At 35.7% G+C, this 21,350-nt stretch overlaps 1 protein-coding gene across 3 annotated transcripts in view; it reads right to left on the bottom strand.

Moving 5' to 3' along the window:
• rnf213a (ring finger protein 213a) overlaps window positions 1-21,350 on the bottom strand; it is a 377,172-nt gene that overhangs the window by 15,937 nt on the left and 339,885 nt on the right. For all 3 annotated transcript variants that reach the window (XM_039739973.1, XM_039739975.1, XM_039739974.1), the window contains 6 exons: window positions 20,760-20,916; window positions 16,738-16,903; window positions 14,525-14,619; window positions 13,964-14,212; window positions 2,936-3,068; window positions 2,152-2,235 (listed from right to left, as the gene is read on the bottom strand). In XM_039739973.1, the coding sequence (XP_039595907.1) occupies window positions 2,152-2,235; window positions 2,936-3,068; window positions 13,964-14,212; window positions 14,525-14,619; window positions 16,738-16,903; window positions 20,760-20,916 (884 nt within the window). The remainder of the gene's footprint in view (window positions 1-2,151; window positions 2,236-2,935; window positions 3,069-13,963; window positions 14,213-14,524; window positions 14,620-16,737; window positions 16,904-20,759; window positions 20,917-21,350) is intronic.

Below are 21,350 nucleotides of genomic sequence, written 5' to 3'. Positions count from 1 at the left end.
CTGCCACTGAAAAACATCCCCACAGCATGATGCTGCCACCACCATGCTTCACTATAGGGATGGTATTGGCCTGGTGATGCGCGGTGCCTGGATTCCTCCAAACGTGACGCCTGGCATTCAAACCAAAGAGTTCAATCTTTGTCTCATCAGATCAGAGAATTTTGTTTCTCATGGTCTGAGAGTCCTTCAGGTGCCTTTTGGCAAACTCCAGGCAGGCTGCCATGTGCCTTTTACTAAGGAGTAGCTTCCGTCTGGCCACTCTACCATACAGGCCTGATTGGTGGATTGCTGCAGAGATGGTTGTCCTTCTGGAAGGTTCTCCTCTCTCCACAGAGGACCTCTGGAGCTCTGACAGAGTGACCATCGGGTTCTTGGTCACCTCCCTGACTAAGGCCCTTCTGCCCCGATCGCTCAGTTTAGATGGCCGGCCAGCTCCAAGAAGAGTCCTGGTGGTTTCGAACTTCTTCCACTTACAGATGATGGAGGCCACTGTGCTCATTGGGACCTTCAAAGCAGCAAAAATTTTTCTGTAACCTTCCCCAGATTTGTGCCTCAAGAAAATTCTGTCTTGGAGGTCTACAGGCAATTCCTTTGACTTCATGCTTGGTTTGTGATCTGACATGAACTGTCAACTGTGGGACCTTATATAGACAGGTGTGTGCCTTTCCAAATCATATCCAATCAACTGAATTTACCACAGGTGGACTCCAATTAAGCTGCAGAAACATCTCAAAGATGATCAGGGGAAACAGGATGCACCTAAGCTCAATTTTGAGCTTCATGGCAAAGGCAGTGAATACTTATGTACATGTGATTTCTCTGTTTTTTTTTTATTTTTAATAAATTTGCAAAAACCTCAAGTAAACATTTTTCACGTTGTCATTATGGGGTGTTGTGTGTAGAATTCTGAGGAAAAAAAATGAATTTAATCCATTTTGGAATAAGGCTGTAACATATCAAAATGTGGAAAAAGTGAATACTGTGAATACTTTCCGGATGCACTGTATACTGCTAATTTCACAGCCCTATTGTGAATTCATAACGGTCATCAATTAGACAAATAAGTGACAAGACTGCCAGAGAGCTGACATGATCAAAGTGTTTAAACACTATGTCATGAGTAAGGGGATTGGATATGAGCTGCTTCTGTAAAACAAGTTCTTCTGCAACTGTTAAGGATAAACGTTACTAAAGTGCTCCTTTACTCAAAAAAACAAAAATTGCAGGTAATTAAAAGAAAGTGCCAAGCTAAGATAAGCATCTAAGGGACTTTCTACAATCAAAGCAAACTCCAGAGCATAGTATAGTCAGTAATAAATAGGTCGATGTGGTCTGTAAGCATAAATTCTTTATACACACTTATTTTTTTTTAAATACATTTTTTTGGAATTCATTTTTTTTTGCATAGTACTCTTCCGTTTACTACAGGCCCAGTTTGCTTACACAAGCTATAATGCAATGACAAAAATAATTAAAGCATACATTATTTACATAAATTAACATACTAATTAGGATAAACACATACTAAAGTAGGGATGGCATGGTGGAGGAGTAGTAGCACTGATGCCTCGAAATTAGGAGACGTGTGTTTGAGTCATGGATCCTCCCTGAGTGGTGTTTGCATATTCTCCGTGAGTTTGAATGGGTTTACTTTCAAAGACCAAAGATAAGCAGGTTAGATGGAATGGCAATACTAAATAGACCCGTGTGTGTGGCTGTGGGTGTGTGTGTATGTGAGTTTGGTATGGGATTGACTGAAGCCTTTGTCAATGGTTTGTTCCTACCCACGATGCTGTTCATGACTAAGAGGGTTAGCAAATGATTGAATGACATACTAATTTGCATAACATTATTATACAGAGTTACATGAACATTTCTGGCCATTCTATTACCTTGAGTAAACTTGGACATTCTCCTCTGATTTCTCTCATTAACAAGGTGTTTCTGTGAACAAAACTACTGGCCAAGGAATGTTCTTTCCTTCTTTTACCATTCTAAGTAAACTTTAGAGACAGTAGTGAGTAAAAATGTCCATTGCTTTTCTGCATTAGTCAGAAGGTTTTTAATAAAATGCTATTGTCATTTTTAGATATGTCTTTTTTTATTAAAAGCTTGAATTCAGTAGTTAAAAACAGAAACCTGAATACTTACCATTAGTAGCCAAAGAGGCTCTCAGCTGATTCCATATTGTCAGAAAGTTCTGTATTCTTCTCTTGTACAAGTCTCGTGTTGATTCTAAATGTAAAAAAAAACACAAATAACTTTTATTTCTTTTTTGCAAAAAAAAAAAACATTCTGAACAAGATTAATTCTGTACATGTTCAACTGCCACAAAAATATACTAAATTTATTCATGATTTTGAAAACCCATTAATGTAATGATAACAATTAGTACTGCACTTGGGGATTTTTCTTATTTTAAAACAAAGATAACAGAAAACTAAACAACAAGATACAAGATAAACAAATAAAGTGTATCAGTTCTTGTTTGAAAATGTTATGTCCACATGGAAACTTGACCTATTAAATACTTTAATAATGATACATTAACATGTTGTACAACATAGTCTGTGGTAGGAATAATTTCCTGTTGTATACAAAGGTGGGGTAATCAACCACTTAAAATAAACATTGGATATGATTCCTCACAGCAATTTGCCATCTGTGGTTATGTTTGGAACTGCAAGGGCCATAAAAAAACACACATAAAAGCAATGAAGCAAGATGTAACAAGGAGTAATTAAATTGCTAATAGAATGATATTCTTACAACTGTAGCCTCCAGCAAGAAGTCACAGTATATTTTATTCTTGTTTATAGAGCACCTTAAGAGAAATAATACTGAAGTTGATAAATTTACAATACTTTTAGAAATATACGAAGTAGCAATTTAATTTTAATCTTCTAAAACAATAGGTGAATAATTAACATTTTACCTGCTAAGTCACTTTTAATGAATTGTGCAATTGTACAGTTGTTGATATCTGTCACATTCTGGAACTTTTTCACCAACTCCTTCTGTAGGGCAAGCAATTCCGGAAGAAACTTCACCAGTTTAATCTCAGATTCCTATTATAAAACAATTTTTTTATTCAGTTGGCAAATATCATCAGTGTAATGCATGCTCTATTAAATTTGCATATAATGACTGAACATATTTCAAACTTCACACTTACAGGTCACAACAGTTCTGGTTTGACAGTACCTTTCTGCCACTTGTTTTTGTTGAAGAACAAAAAGTGACCACAAGTATACAAACCTGAATTGGGTCACATTAAAGCTGACCTTTTGATCATCAAGAGCTCTCCAGTGTCAAGTGAAAAAAGCTGATTTTTGGCTTGTGTGTGGCATATTACTTTACCCTTCTGTTACTCAGCAACAGCTATTCATAAAAAATAAGGAGATATAAGTTCCCGACTGCTGTCATCTGACCACTTGTTGAAAATGAGGAGTGCAAAAATGTTACTTAGATAAGATAAACAGAGCTTTTGGTCTTTAAACCCTTTAAACAGAATTCCATATTACTCTGGCTAATATAACAATGGATTATTTACTCAACTGTAAAGCTGTTTTCAGGTGTGATAAAACTTTCATCATAAGCACATCTTCTATAGATCACTATCAGAAGAAGAAGGGTGCATGGTTCAGTGTTTTGCTGTATGGAATACTTCAATTTCTCTAGCTCATAATTCACTCTCTTTGTTGCTATCAATCTGGCATGCCACATTTTTTCTTACATTTATAAAGTGCTTCCTTGTTTGTGTGATTGAGACATGAGATGTGATGGAATCAAACATTCAGAAATTCACTGGCAAACTCTTGAGCTTCATAACTAGCAACAGAAAAGAATGTTCATAGTTAATACCTTTGGAGATTTTGTTTTAATGTGTTTAATTGGAATATGTGTAAGTTCTTTATGAAACTAATGAAAATTACATTTAATGTGGCTTCATCTAAGAGTAATATCTGAAATTCTTCTTAGTTTGTGATGGCAGCCTCCTTCAAGCGTTAACTTTACTCACTTCTGGAACAAGTACAAGCACACACTTGGGACATTTATTGCAATCATGTACCAAGTAAAAAAAAGAAGTTTTCAGTCACTGCCTAAAATGTTTGTTTAAAAGCACATTGAGAGGAGAGGACCAAAACAAATGGCTGTATTAATGTGCATGAAAGTTTAATACAGCTGACGTTCCTGCCTTCACATTGTTTAATTATAGTATAGAGGAATCTCACTTGCTGAAATGAAACAATGCAATACCTCACCAATCCAAAAAAACAATATTGACTTGTTTGATGCTTCCCAGCTGATACTTCAGCAACACTCATCCTATTAAGAGATGTGAATGTGTAAACCTTACGTGTGTTGAAAAAATGCAATCTGTAAGCCATACTTGAGAGTTTTACAATCACTTCTCCAAAATAATTGTGTCAAAAGAATTTTCTTTCTAATTCAAAAAATTTTAATGGAATTGTTATTTAAATTAAGGCAGTTGTTGAGGTATGAAGGTTTTTGGTTAAATTGTTGAGCAAAAAGCACCTTATTTTATGAGAGTGAAGCCTTGACATTTCAAAGCAAACCCTTTGTGGAAACCAACTCCAAATAGGCATAGTGTGAGAGAGCAACTGAAGTTTTTAAGTTTGACATGCTTTCTGACTGGAAGTTATGTAGAGTGCCATTGGCTGAAGATGCAAAGGTGAATTGGTCTAGGTCAGTGGATGTTAAAACTTTTATTTTTCTTGATCCAGTTTTGCCTTTTTTTGTGTCCTCAAGATCCAGAATGATCACAGGGAGAATCAGTAATCCCAGATTCTCCCTTAGAGAATTGCCACCAACATTCTTTCCAATTCCCCTTCGCAGAATAGCCATCGAAGGTCATCTCCCAAGGTCCGGGGGTATAGTTCCTGATGGAGAATCATTGACGCATGTTATAGTGGTGCAGTGATGTTTACTTAACACTAGAATTACCAGAGCCTACAAAAAAAACTCGTAAATCCGTCCCACCTTAAATCGCTTCTTAAAATCGTTTACAGCTCTCCAGCAGCGTCTTTTGTCATCTAAATGTGCTGATAAAAATCAGACTGCAAGCAGCCGGCTATTCCATCCCCCCACCGACTTAGAACGTGGACAAACTTCTCCCAGCTCATGCCTTGATTGATTTTCTGGGAGTGAAGTGCAGTTTTAGAGTGGAAATAATAGATTTGTTGTTTGGAACACACACATTTCATGTCTGTTCCGTTTCTACAGTAATCTGTGTAAACACATTGTTAAAACAGAAACGTTTTTTATATTCTACTAGTAGATGACAAAATGTAGGCATAAACTATATAATGCATGAAGCCTGAAGTATCAAAGAAATACTTTAACAAAAGATATAAATCTAACACAAAAATTGCGCTTTTATTCAAAAATATAACTGCAGAATCAAAAAGCCGCCTTAACATACAACATTGACACCCGTTTATTATGACTGCCTCTGTGACGCAATAAAATCAGCTGCTGACTGGGAATCAAAAGGTCGCAAATTCGATCCTGCACCACTCCGTTTTGAGAAGTAAACTGCTCTTACTCTTATTATTTTAGAATAAAAACATACATTTGATTTCAGTCTGTAACAGCCGGTGTAATTTATGATACTTGTAAAGGTTAGCTTTGTTTTTTTTTTGTCAAGTTTTATTATCTCAGCCGCGTTCACGAGCCCAAACACACCCCACCCCCGCATAATCCCTCCTCGATCGCGGGGGTTGCGTTCCAGACCCACCCGCGATAGGTGAAAATCCGAGAAATAGAAACCATATGTTTGTGTAGTTATTTTTATATATTTTAAGCCCTTATAAACTCTCCCACACTGTTAACATTATTAGAGCCCTCAAGACATGAAATAAACACCCTTTAGTCAAAAGTTTAAACTGTGCTCCATGACAAGACAGAGATGACAGTTCTTTCTCACAATTAAAAGAATGCAAATAGATCTTCTCTTCAGGAGCAGAGAATTTCAGAGAGAGAGAGAGCGCTCGCAAAGAAAAGCAAACAATCAAAAATCAATACGTGTGCTTTTAAGTTTGCCGCGGCATTTTTAGAGGAGCGTCAGTATCTTCTAAGCAAACAGCCTCTGTGCAAACAGCTCCTCTGCTCACATCTCCTCCGTCAGGCGCAGAGAACGTCAGAGAGAGAGAGAGATTAAAGCAAACAATCAAAAAATCACTACGTGTGCTTTAAAATATGCCGAAAGCACCGCGATAAAGCGGCATTTCTTAGAGGTGCGTCCGTATCCACTAGGCAAACAGCTTCTGTGCAAACAGCACCTCTGCTCACAGCCCCTCAGTCAGGCGCAGAGAATGTCAGAGAGGGTGAGATAGAGGCAGAGAGAGACAAGCAAACAATCAAGCTCCACGCGGGATGCATATCTTATAGCATTGAGGAGTTTTAGTTAATATGTAATACATGCTCTGATTGGGTAGCTTCTAAGCCATCCACCAATAGCGTCCCTTGTATGAAATCAACAGGGCAAACAAACTGAGGAAGCATGTACCATAAATTAAAAGACCCATTGTCTGCAGAAATCCGCGAACAAGCGAAAAATCAGTGATATATATTTAGATGTGCTTACATTTAAAATCCGCGATAGAGTGAAGCTGAAAGTCGGCTGATATAGCGAGGATTACTGTGTATATATATATATATATATATATATATATATATATATATATATATATATAAAAACCCACGCTTCATACACACATATATATATATATATATATACACACACACAAATTATATATGTGTATATACATGTATGTGTCTATATGTGTGTGTATAGCTGTGGTGACTGAGTGCAAGTGAAAAAAAAAATGTAGTCTATAAGTTATTAAACAGTAAGACATTAACGTTTTAAGAAATAAAGATACATTGAGCACTACTGGAGTGGTTTCGGGTAAACTACATTTTAAAGACGGTATAGTACAACAGGTAAGTAGTACCAGCAGCAGCTAAAATGTATAAGAATCATCTCTCGGTAGTAGATCCCTTTTGAAAGGCGCAACACGATGTCTGTGGTATAGAAATCACATTTTCTATGTGATCGTCCAAATTTCTGCCTCTGGTAATATGCCTTACCGGCATCACCAGCAATTAAAGAAAATTAGTTTTGTGTCCTCTGCAGTGTTAAGAGTATAAGTGCAACACAGGCTGCTTGACTTTAATAGTATTTTTGCAGGTCAGGAGACGCCACTTTTTGCAGACACGTTGACGTGATCAAAAGTCTCCGCGCTCTTTGGAGGTCATTGGCCTCGCTCACTGAGTGCAAGGGAAAAAAATAAAATGTAGTCTATAAGTTATTAAAAGTTAAACATTAACGTTTCGCTCAGTTTCTTGCTACAGCAATTTTAACTCCGTTTCAAAGTGATCCAAAGTCTCGTTTATACCTCGTGTCTTCTCTGTAAACTTGTATCTCGCGAATACCGTCATTCGTGGTAGGCATGACAAACAGCAGCGGGAGTGTGTCTATAAACTTAATGTAAAGTTTTGGTTTACGCCGTGCTTTGTTTCCGCAGTATCATGCATTGAGAGAACTTCCCCTTTGCTTGGAATGCAAAGTGTGATTAAATGCGTTATTTTTTAACGCGTTATGGAGCACATGCATCAAAGCTTCTCAGCTGTGCTTGTGCTAAGAAAAGGAAACATTTTAAAAATAACGTAACATGATTGTCAATGTAACCTTTTGTAAGTAGTGCCTGGAGAATTCAGAGCGTGTAGAAACTCTAGAGACAGCGTGTGTATTAACTTGTGGATTTTTCTGTGAGTACTGGTGCACAGCCCCTCACCAGCAATTTTAACTTTGTTACAAAGTGATCAAAACTCTCGTTTATACCCTGCGTCCTCTCATTAAACTTGTATCCCGCATTAGTCATGGGCATGACAAACGCCAGCGGCAGCCTTTCTATGAACTTAATTTAAACTTTAGGTTTACACCGTGCTTTGTTTCCGAAGTAGGTGCAGTCATGAATATGCTTGTATGCCTCACTGCGCATGAGAAACGGCAGTGGGAGCGTGTCTATAAACTTAATTTAAACTTACGGTTTACACCGTGCTTTGTTTCCACAATAGCTGCACTCATGAATATGCTTCACTCGCTCGCTTCTTATTGTTTCTCTGCCTTCTCAATTGTATAATGCAGGTTTTCTTCAGCGCTTTTTGGAGCTCTTCCTTGTTTTCTACGTCCTGTGCTCACAGTCAGTTCACGTGATTATGTGGGAGGCGTGATGATGTCACATGATACTCCGTCCCCCACGGCCATCCAGCTGAACTCCATTACAGTATATGCAGAAAAATAGGTTACAGTTATGACCATTATGCGTAAAATGAAACCTGCCCAAATTTTGTAAGTAAGCTGCAAGGAATGAGCCTGCCAAATTTCAGCCTTCTACTTACACGAGAAGTTGGAGAATTAGTGATGAGTCAGTGAGTGAGTGAGTGAGTCAGTCAGTCAGTCAGTGAGGGCTTTGCCTTTTATTAGTATTATATATATATATATATATATATATATATATATATATATATATATATATATATATATATATATATATATAGAATATGCTTCTAATGATGACATGGAGGGACTCGGTCAAAATATTGAATATATTTGGTGGTTGTGTGCACAGTCATGAATGCTCGTTACCGAGTAAAACTGGCTTTAAATGCCTGGCTCTGACTTGAAGGGGATATTAATTAATCCTGTGAAAGCACAAGAGGCGGTCTTGTAATATGCGCCACAGTGCATGGGGCAAGAAAGAAAAAAAAAATAACAGACAGCTGCCGACAACTTGTGGTAGCGTCTGCTAACCACACTATGCAAGTTGGAATTAAAAGTCCAAAGCATGATTATAAATGTGGTACTAAAAAGACGAAACTAAGTCGGGCACAATAAATCATAAAACAACAGTTTTAAACTTATAGCACAAGACAGGTTGTTCTGTAAAAATAAAATTGCGCTCACATGGGCAGCACAGGTTAATCAGCTGCCGTATGAAGTCCAAAACCTGCCTGAAAAAGTAAATGCTGTGTTGGGGAACACTGTTATTTAAATAAATTACATCGCTAGCCATTAGAAACAATATTTTGTAAAAGCTATAAAGAACTGCTCGTTATTTTTAGAGTTGAGGCAGGCAGACAGACATGCAAGCAATGCACTCATCTTGCCGTTTGACGAATAATCCAGCGGGGCTGAAAAACTTAAAAGATGAAAATAAAGCACACAGCGATAAAATCCATAAAGGCTCGATCGCACTTGCTAAAATAAATTGTAGAAATCTTTAATGGCATAATAGCAGCCCAATGTAACATAAAATACACGGTTCGTCCGCCTGTTAAAAAGCAGTCTGAAAGCTGCCCAGTTTGGCAATCCCTTAACCCCAATAATATTGCACTATTAAAGTATTTGCTGTATGCTAAAACACACAAAATTAATTAAATCATTTTATAAATATAGCTTAAATTACGAACCTACGTTATAAGCTAGTGTTTTAAAAAGAAACTGTAAAATGGTGTACACATATAGTACTAAAATGTAAAAGAGCTCTAACTTAAAAAAATGGAAAAGAATAAATACATTTAGTTTTTAACTTTGCAATAAGAAGCATGTCTCGGTTACCTCTTGTGAGTACTGGCCATACTCGTAAGAAGGTATTAATTGGAATAATGTGGATTTAAAAATGAGACAATTTCTCACATGACAAAGAAAGATAATTATCGATATGCTTAATTGGTTTAAAGCAAATAAAAATGTCTCCACTGTTGTTTAAAGCTTGTAAACGGGCAAAACATTTTTCCTTTTAAACCCTGATCAAGTTTAAAGGAAAAATGCTCTTTTTTATAATATTGAATGAGAAGGGAGACACGTTTTGGCAAGAAGCAGAATGTGTCTGATGTGTGTGAATGGAGGTTGTGTATTTTAGGAACTATAAAGGTAAAGAGTATGGTGGCGCAGTGGTTAGCACACTTGTCCGATAAAGGTTTAAGCACGTATATTTTCCTTATTGAGTCAGGATATTCTTTGTGACTGCGTAACTTTTTCTGGGAATACTTTCTTGTTGTGGAATTGTGCTGTGTGATTTTCCGATTAGTGGATTATCCTCGCTGTCGCCGAACTAGGGATCGCCATGGAAAATATTTTTCCTCATTGTTGCTGAATCTGGGTTCACCACGGAATTTTCATGATATGGAGACTAGTGCATATGAAATTGAGGTAAGATATACTCCTAATTTAGTTAACGTAGTACCAGCTTGCGGCCTGAGAACTTGTTTGATCGTAATAATAGGTATGAAGGAAAAGACGCGTTTAAGTGCATTGAACGGTGAAACAATATAAATAATAATAAAAAAAAACAAGCACAACCTTAAGTGAGTTTATAGCACGTGTGATAGAGAACTTTATTCTGTGAATGAAATGTAATTGTAAAAGAGAACGTGAGTATGAGAATATGTGAAGATATTTGAAAGAATGAAGCAATTGCTAAGTGTGTAGAAATGACTGCAAAGAGTGAAGGTTGTTTGTTTGTGAACAGTTGCTTTCTGCAGTGTGCTGAATGTGGTTTAAAGAACTTCTGCCTTAGCTAAGTAATTTGCTTGGGTATGAAGGGGGATAAAATCTAGCAAAGAAAAATAAAAGAGTATTTATTTACTTATTCAGAGTCTGGGGTGGCAGATGCGTTTATATGTCATTTGTAATCTAACAGCATGTGCTTCTGTGTTTGTCAGCTGACTAATCAAAACTGTGAACCAAAAAACTCTAGAAGATGGGAGACGTCCCATATAATAATATAATAACATAATTGTTTTAGTAATAGGGGATCATATTCAAATTTAATTTTAATACATGTGAATATCTGCAAGTAAAGCCAACAGTGATCACGACTGATGATTGATAACACAATCTGTGCCTGGTCTGTGTCTTTGAAGCCTGCAAACAGATGCACAGTTTAAATAAAGCCATGGCTTATTGACCTAGATGAATCTTAGAATAGCCTGTAGCATGGTCAGTCAAAAAGTTAAGAATTTTAAAATCTGAATTTAAAGAAAAGATAAGCATAAAAGTATAATTTAGATCTATAGATGTTGTTTTTTCCAGATTCAGCAAATCCAGTGACCAACGGATGAAAAACACAAACTGTTTTTCTATACAAAGCTGTAAGAAATAGCTTATCAATCATAAATTAATGAACAGCAGGTATTGGAATTAGTTTCTTGCAGGCTGATTAGTGCAAGTGTAAGGGCATAACATCCTGTATAATAAAATGTTTAAATGAGAAATGCAAAAAAATTAAATGTTGCCATATTAAACTAGACTGATTTATTTTTCTAGTCTTCATATAAAATACAGTTTAGAGGGTTTACATATATTGATGTATGTCAAATAATTATTATTATCACTTCAGTAATTACAAAATGTATTAGAACATGTACTGTATGCATATGTATCTGTTAAGTGATTGATTTTATGAAGATTTGTTATTACATCAATGTATTAAGGTTAATGCTCAGTGATAATGCACATAGCTAAATTGATTGTTCAGTTATACATTAGAACCATTAGTCTGTATAAACTGTTGTAATATCTTAAAGACATTTAAAAGATTTGTCTCTTAATAAGATGAGCTACAGTTTGTTATATGGTATAGATGTTATAAGATTTTTGTTTTAGACAAAAAATAAAAACACTCAAATTCAAATATGTAACATGTTGTTATACTCTAAGTCACTTGTGATAGATAACTGATGCAATTTGTTAATTTTGTTTAGTGTATTATCCTAATGAAGAAACTTTTTCATTAGCCCGGTTTAAATGTAATAATTTGCTGTATTTAATTTATCTATAACTGTTATTTATGATATGAGACTGAGAACTGTGAGTCTAGAATTGTCATTAATAGTGCTGCATTGTATTATACATATGATTGATAAAGAATTGTTTTATGTTATGTATTTGCACTACCTTTTTACCCTTCTTTATTTAGCCTAGCAAGTATTTTAGTTTTGGCCACTCCATTTAGTGGTTTAGGCCTCTCTAATTCAGTGGTAAAGTTTTCTCAATGAAGAAAAGGTGGTGTACTATGAATGAAGATTTAAAGAGACTGTATTGCACTAATGACTCTTGATCTGCTGGACATATCTGATAATAGCTAAGGAAGAAACAACTGCTTTTCCAGAAATGGAAGGAGTGCAGAACCAAAGAAAGATTTTAAGTCCAGCCATGCAAATCTGATGCCATGATATGTGCAGACATTTTTGCTGCAGAGATTTTGCTTCTAAAGGAAACACGCTCCAAGACAATGTGCTTATTTATAATGAATGCTTTCAATATTGCATTCGATGTAAGGCAGGAAAAATCCCTGGTATGCAATATGTATGATATGGCTGATGTTAAGAACAAAAACAATATGATATTTCAACTATCTATTCTGAGAGAGAAAAATTGAACAAAAGGGGACAAACATTTTAAAAAATAATTCTGCTACTGGATTATTTTCACAATATAAGGTATTTTGAGCTGTGAATATAAATTATAAAAAGATAAATTAATAAATATAGAATAAATACAAAAACACATTAGCAGGTTTATTTTTTCACCAGTTGGCAGACTCTCTTCGCCCATTTACCTGTAGTTCAGTAGAGACATTGCCAACTCAGGAATTTTACAAGGTTTGTATTACTACATTGTTAAACAACATTTTTAAAGCAAAAGTGACTGGTAAGTAACAATATCGCTTTTTATGTCACATGCTTTACGCACCCGTATTCAGCTTGCTATGTCACTGTAAATGCTTTGTGAACACCAGCCACCATTTACTGGATGAATATATGCGGTTGGCTCGTGGTGGATGACTTTCTGTTTTAGAGGTAAAAGTTACAAGACTGATGGCAAGAATATTCATTTAAAAAAAAAAAAACTAAATTATTATTATTTTATTTTAGTTAGTCTTTCTAGCTACTTTAATTTTATTTTTTTAGTTTTTCATTTCGGCTTTGTTAATTATTTTATTTAAGTTTTCAAAAATGCTTTTTAAATAGTAGTTTCAGTTTTGATTTTAGTTTTTTTTAATTATAATAACCTTGAAAGGGACACAGGCAAAACTGTCTGAGCAAGAAAATGAGAGACACACAGAGCAACAGGGAGAGGGAGAGAAACAAGGAGAAAGAATCGAGTGTGTTACGGATAATGTATGGTGAGAAACTGGGCAAACATTCCTACTTGGTAGAAAAAAAAAGTGTAAGCCAGATAAAGAAATACTTGCCCAAAAATGCTTATTTTGTTATCTGTTACTCATATCAGGTTTGCTTGTAGTGATGGCAAAGAAAAATGTTTAGTCTCATGTTGTCATGTAGAACAAGGATAAAAAAAATTTCTGACACAACTGGCTTTAATTCTGACCCAAATTAGCAAAATTAAACAATATGAAAAATGTCCATGAATAAATGTCAAATTATTCATGTTGCATAATGCAAAATATCAGGTATCTGCTCATGTGCTAACAATATCACAAACGTGTTTTTGCTAAAATGTTTTTAAATCAGCCATCCATCCATTTCCTAACCTGCTTATCCAGGAGTCTCTCTTAAGCTGGAGTAATTTTTTTAATTTGTGCATTTGTTTTGTTTAATCCTTCCTTATGTTTATTTATTTAGTATTCAATTCTTTTTGTATATTTTAGCCTTTGTAGCATCATGCTTCACTGTATGTACCCACTATTATTGTATAAGTAAACAAATCTTTAACCAATTGAACAATTACATTCTCGATTACACGTTGCTTTGGAAACATCTGATCAATAAGAAATAATCTTCCACACTAGGCTGATTTCACATTTCATGCCAAAACATGTTCATAATTTACTCCTATATCATTATGAGGCAAGACATTTTACAAGCTAGTAAGACAAAAATGTGTGGTACTTATTAATTACTTTACCTTTTGTAGAAACTTCCACAGAACAGGAAAGTAATCCTTGCCATTTTTCTGCTCAACAATGTGTGACAAGCGTTCTAGTGTAATTTTCTCTCTACAGTTCCAGACTGAAGTACAGTGAATGACATCATCTGGAAGTGTAGTCATGAAAGCCTTGGGGTTCCCATAAACAATTTTTACAACAGGATTCGAGGAAATCCGCTTGTCATTTCTAATCACTCCATTGACCGCCTGCAACTGATAATCTACATTCTGAAAAAATAAAAATAAAAAAAAAAAGAAGCACACATTCCATATTGTAAAGATGTTATATTTATAATTTCTAGCAAAGTACACTTGAAGACTGACTCTCTTAAAACTGCTGTTTCAATACTATTTATTTTGAGAATATTAATTTAACAGTGAACTGTGATGAGAAATTCTGAATGACAGGCATCTGGCTTTTTGTAATAACATCACCAAAGGCCTTTTATGATGCTTACCTTTTCAATATGCTACTCTTTATTTACCAATTAAAGACATACCTACTGTTTCATTTTCTTTTTACAACAAAATGATTCTTACTTGAAGTACACATGCAATAATATTGGTAGCAACACATTTTTCCCAGTTATTTCTTGCTTCTTTGGTTGTAAGTTTTGGGTCAAATCCTCCAGGCCCTAATAAAAACATGGAATTTCATTTAATTGGGAGACAAAGGTAAATAGTTACAGGAGTTTTATTGATCACTGTGAAAATTACCTTACTTACAGCTATTGTAGGCTGAAGCAATCAAAATTTAAATTTAAAACAACATATAAAATGGCTTAAAAATCGAGTTGCCTGCAAATATAAAGAATGATAGGTTTCAAGTAATAAATAATACTATTATATTCCTTTTTGCAATCCCATCATAAGTATTTAAAGAACTATCAGCTAAAATCTAAACTAAGGAAAAAAAGAAAGGATCTGAATAATAAATACCAATAGAACATCACAAAACTTACTGATACTCCTAATGTAACCGTGTTGTTTATCTAGTGTCAGAGTATTGCAGAACAGAACTGAATTAATAGAGGACTTCATATAAATCCATCCATCCATCCATCAGCCAACCTGCTATATCCTAACTACAGGGTCACGGGGGTTTGCTGGAGCCAATCCCAGCCAACACAGGGTGCAAGGCAGGAAACAAACCCCGGGCAGGGCGCCAACCCACACACATACACCAAGCACACACTAGGGACAATTTAGCATCACCAATGCACCTAACCTGCATGTTTTTGGACTGTGGAAGGAAACCGGAGTACCCGGAGGAAACCCACGCAGACACAGGGAGAATATGCAAACTCCACGCAGGGAGGACCCGGAAAGCGAACCCGGGTCTGTTAACGGCGAGGCAGCAATGCTACCCACCGCGCCACCTTCATATAAATCATCAGTTATATATTCCCTACTCAGAAACTTTCTAGAAGTTAAAACATTTGTTTAGAGCAATGACACCCACAACCTTCCATCTGTTCCTTTAGCTATATACTTTGTGATCCTGATTCCTGTTTCCATCTTCATTCTAAAACTAATTTGAAAACTTTGGTTTTACGTCACTATACATCAAATGGTCTCTTTTTGCCACACCTCAAAGCATATTTTATACTCCCACTATTGATATTTAGTTTCTTACAAAACATACTTTTTTTACACTCCAAAATATCTGTCTACGGAAATTAGTTTGTATCAATACTCAAAAGTTAGTAACTTAGATATTTACCCTTCTATTAAGTACAAAGAATGATAAAATGTACCACTTATGGTTTATGTTTGTTGTCAGAAGCATGCCTTAGAGATACAAAGGTACTTTTTTTTAAATCGAAACGTTTGGTACTTCCAAGTGGACATGTGGTTAGGTTTAAGGTTTTTTCACATTATGACTCAAGTATTCACTAAATCCATTATAAAACCCAAGAGTGGACTAGTTACTTTTTTAAATTTATAAAATATGCTTCACTTTAGAACTCAGTCTCATGTAGTAAATTAATATATACCATGATTGTAAAGAAATACCTTAGACTTTAAGTATACTGCACTTATCCTTTACCTATCATATTGCTCACAGCCATAAATCTTAATTGCTCACAGCCATAAATCTTAAGACTTTAGCTCCTTTTCACAGGTCACGTCATAAGTGTCATGGCTAACTAGAAAGGGAAACTTTTCTTGAACTGTGTTCTTGCAATAAATAGAGTATATATCTGTTATCTATGGTACTAAACAGCATAAATGTTTCAATAACCAGCCATACTACACTTTTACACCATAGTTATGTTTTCACAATTTGTTCAAAAGCTATAAAATGATAACCTTCTGTAAAACAAGAGGTTTTTCCCATTTCTCTGGCACTCCCTAACATTGCTGAATAGAGGCATAATAAACCCTAAGTCTCAAATTACAAACATATAGTAAGATCATTGTCACCTATACAGAGTACAATTCCCAACCGTATGTAATCAACACACAACATATTACCACTCTACAGCCCCAAGATGACCAACTATACTTCAGATTTCCTTATGTCTTCTGGTTAATAATGATTCAATAATCCTATATTTGGAATTACTTTGTTCACATGAAAAATGGCTAGCCAAATACTGAATACAGTAAGAATAATCCCTTAAAACACATTTCATTAAGCACTTCTGTTTTTTTTTTTGTCTTTTACTGTTGCACTATTTTGAGACAATATTTTAAAAAATGTACATAAAGACAATAATTGCCAAAATATAGGACTTGCAGGTACTTACGAGTATTTTGATCCTTTAGACTGCAGAGCACCAGATGAACAATGTTTGAGGTGTCATCAACACCTTTGCCTAGGATTTTTGTTAGTTGCTCCATATCTTTTAATAAATGGTCAGCAAGAAACTCAACAGGATTAGGAACTGTTGGCTTTATAATCTGTGATAATGACTGTTCAAAAAATGAAAGAGAAAATGAAAAGTAATCAACAATAAACATTTCTCAGGTAATAAATTGTAAATTAATAACACTTCAAGGCTGGTATACTGGCATAAGGGTACTGTAAGTTGCTGTCTTAAAAAGTCTGTGTCCAGGTTTGAATTTTAGTCTTATTAATGTCTGCCCAGAAAACACAAATTCTTTCTCAGTCTTTGTGAATTTTTCACTAGGTATTTTTGTTTCTCTCCACACCTCAAAGAGAAGTATGTTACATTTATTGTTACATTTATTGGAAATATTAAGTTTACCCTTTATAGGTGAATGAGAGTGTGAGAAAATTGCACTTGGCAAGTTCTCCAGTTAGACTGTAAAAACCAGTCATGACAAAGTTCACTTGGTTACTCTTACTGTTTTCTACAAGCTTTATTCAGCTTTTCTTGAAGGAAAGATAGTTCTTTTATTATTAAACCAGCCTGGAGGAAAGAGAATGTTTTTGTTTGCGTCTCTGGACTACTACATCTCAAAGAACATACCATCTGGTGAATACATGATGAAAGCCACCTGCTAGATATGCACACTGTTTGCAAATTGAAATTGGTTTTACTATGATGATTTGTTTTGACCTCAATAAAATGTATGGTTATTTAACCAGGTCCTACTTCCCTTTCCAAACCACATCCTCCTACTGACCTCACTTCTGCCTGTTCCCTGATGGACCTTCCTTTTCCTTCCCCCCAGCTATAAACTCAGCCACTTGCCTTTCCCAGCGAGTCCCATTATGGACTCTGTCATTTCAGACTACTCTATACTCCTCTTGTTTTGAGACCTTGTTATCAATATAAGGGGGGAAACCCTAAACCTGTCCCATCTGTTGTGCTATTTTACTATATATATATATTTTTTTAACATACTAAATTTATTTCAGTATTCTTTTTAAGTATTGAGTGGCAAAAATTACCTGAATTGAAAAAAGTAATGCCTGGATTTAACATTTTAGAAAAGTAATCAGCAACACATTACATCATTTAACATGTAAAGAAGAAAAAATTAAACAAATGTGTCACCAGACAAGCTGTTGAAAATCACCTCTCTCTCTTTAGAAGGCAAAAATTAGCCGAGGTTGTGGCATGATTCTATAGCTTAACCCACATAATCATACTCACTCTTATGGTGCAAAACTACCATGCATGTTCTGATATACTGGGGAAATCTAAATTCCAAGCAGGTGGCTGTCTAATATACTAAAAAAGGTTCTGCACAACTGTGTCACTATGATGCCCTTATGTAAAAAAACAAAACATATATTTTATGTCGTATGCACAAGCCTGGGGAGTGTTTTGTTGGTAATGGTTTAAGGAAACATGGTGGGGAAGACAGGGTGATAAAACAGCCACTAACATGATTTTCATTTCCTCTAAAATGGAGGAAAAGCCACTAGAAGATAACTGACAATCCCTATTAGTATCTCAAGATCCTCCCTCTTCTTCCAGTTTACACATACATACAGTTGAAGTGAGAAGTTTACATAAACTTAAGGTGAAATCTTCAATGCTCACTTTATAACACTTCTACAGATTTTATACTAACAAACTATAAATTTGGCATATCATTTAAGACAGCTACCTTGTGCAGGGCAAAATAATTTTTTCCAACAGTGTTCACAGACAATTCCTCTGGGTCACAAGTTTACATATACTTTGTTAATATTTGGTACATTGCTTCGCTCGCAAACCCCTGTGTTTGGTTAATTGGATATAAAATTTTAAATTATTTTTGGAATTTTTTCAATCTCATTATTTGCACTTTTACTTTAAAGCTTCATTAAAAATTATATTTTTTGGAGACACATTGTGACAACGCAACTTATAACTGTCCATGAATGACTATTGTTTCTGTTTCTCTAATAAATAATCCAAATTTTTCTAATGTTTGTCCTAGTGATTTAGTGATTGTCCTAGCAAAAGCTATTCTTACAGTAACTGTAAACATTTTAATACGAATGGCATATCATGATCTCCTTTGGTGTGTAATGTTATTTGCGGAATATATACATTACCATTCCTTTTGCCTGTTAAAATTTGCATTGCTTCTCTGTGATCATCAATACACACCTGACCGAATTGTGTATTCTTTGAAATTCAACTTGTCGTTGGTTTAACTGTTGCGGGACCACAGATTCTCATAGCGTATGGTCTATTATTGTGTAAATCCATGTTTTGTGCATAAGAATGATGCAAATGTGAAAAGACTTTGTTGTACTCTTTGCCTTTTATTTCTGACCTCGATTTGTCCTGCTCTTTTTTCAATTACACCTGGTCCTGATGATTAATCACCATTTGTTTTGCGGTAATGCAATCTTTTCTATATCTTTTCTTTGATACTGTAACGACTGACATGATAAAGTGTCACAAAAGTTTTACTTGAACAATCACTGACTTCGTAACCCCAAACACCCTCTCCAATCCCTCATTCCCCGCGTCTCGCCCCCCTTTACTGCATCAATCAATACCCCGCTATCAGTCTTCTGTGCTGTACTCTGCCCTCCCTCAATCGGCCCGAACAGTCACTTAAAACCAAAAATGCCGCAACCTGGCTGGGATGCTGCAATAATTTTGAATTCTACTGGTTTCATAATCTCTTATCTCCCTTTTTTTTCTCTCCAATGCCTTTGGGTGTCTATTCTCCGTATTATCTTTATACGCTTTATATGTGTTGAGAGCACAGGATCTGTGTGGTGTGATAGATGGCCAGCCGTTCATCCCAGCCAATACCCCCACGCCGCCAGGTGGAGCCCTCCCTGCAGCAGAGGTGCCCCGAATGCCAGCAGGGAATTATGGACGTTGGAGTTTTCCTTTACAGCCCTGCTGGATACCATGGGGGCCGCTAAAAGGCTCTGCAGGGAGGAGCAGTGACTATTTTCCCTACGCCCTGGAAATACGTTCGAGTCACATGGACAAGGGGAATGATGTGCTTCCGGGGTAAAGAAAAAGGATTTTTAAATGACCCGGAAGTGTTCCTAGTCACGTGGATAGAGAGGGTGAAACACTTCTAGGACAAGGTCTATAAAAGACAGAGAGACACCAGAGCGTGGAGCTGAGCTGGGTGGAAGGGTGGCACAACATCTGGGAGTGGAGGATTGTTTATTATTGTGCATTTTGGAGTATTAATGAGTATTGTGGAGGAGAGGGTGCTTTGTGCACTGTTGTGTATAAATAAAGTAAACATTTGGACTTTTACTTGGTGTCTGGCGTTTGATCGGAGGGTTCAAGGGAGCGATAGCGCCCCCTATCTGTCACAGTGCACTACGTGCTTTTACACGACTGATTATTTTTTGATGGATGTGCTCTTATATGATATCTGTTGTAAGTAGGGTGTGTCTTGCAAGAATCTCATGTTCCACGTCCCCACGAGACAGCCCTAGGACAGTCTCTTGGCACCAAGTCTCATGTTTACGGTCCCCACGAGACGCTCCATGGCAAGGCTCTTTTGTCTCACGGGTCTTTTATATTACTATATTCCATTATATATATATATATATATTTTAAGAGAGTATATATATATCTGATAAATGAAATTGAAGCAATAATGTATTATATATGTTATATATTTTAAGTTCATCACTCAGTGTGAGGTGAGATATCCTGATGATTATCATAAACATCCAGAGACTTATTAAAGGAGCATACTTATGAAAACACATAATTGTGAAAAGCAGTCTTGAAGCCTTTATTAAACTAAATTACACAGCTACATCAGTAAGTTGCTTCCTACTTATGATGCTAATTGTTGGAATGATAAAATACACTAATACATACAGTGTATATTTTTTAAAATGTTAATTGTTAAAGAAATAATTTTTGAATCTTACATTGAGATCCTGTGAAACTCCCAACATCATTGACACATGAGTTAATATACGCAGCAGTATAAACTGCCCAGAAGACAGCTCTCTTGTATCTGTGACAGCAGCATTTAATCTATTTTGAGGGTCTCCAAGGACATGGCCGGTCTGGGTTCGGTCATCTCTGCAAGGAAAATACCAGTACTCATTACACGTTAGCGAGCCATGTACAAACAAAATTATAAATTAAATTTTACTATAGGTAATGAAACAGAAAGCATCTATTTTCACACTGTTCTTGCTCAGAGTTTTAATGCTACTACTGTTGGTGGTGCACTACCTGGAATAATGGTAGCACAATGATCCACTGAGGATCCTGTAAAAAGGAGTAAACGTTTGTTCTTTTCATGTTAATGTGCTATATTACATTATTATCATGGACTCTGCACCCAAAGTAAGCAGAGCCTATTAACTGCCCCTTTTTAATTATATCAGTTTAATGGCAGTCGTACACTCATCAATTTTATCAAAAGCAGGAAAAAAAAAATCTATAAATCCAGGTGTAGTAGGATCTGAGGGATCTCTTAATGGCAGATGAAAGAACAGCATCAGACCACA

The sequence above is a fragment of the Polypterus senegalus genome, chromosome 17 (genome assembly GCF_016835505.1).
Source record: "Polypterus senegalus isolate Bchr_013 chromosome 17, ASM1683550v1, whole genome shotgun sequence".
NCBI classification, from domain to species: domain Eukaryota; kingdom Metazoa; phylum Chordata; class Cladistia; order Polypteriformes; family Polypteridae; genus Polypterus; species Polypterus senegalus.
This window is presented reverse-complemented; position numbering and strand designations above follow the sequence as displayed.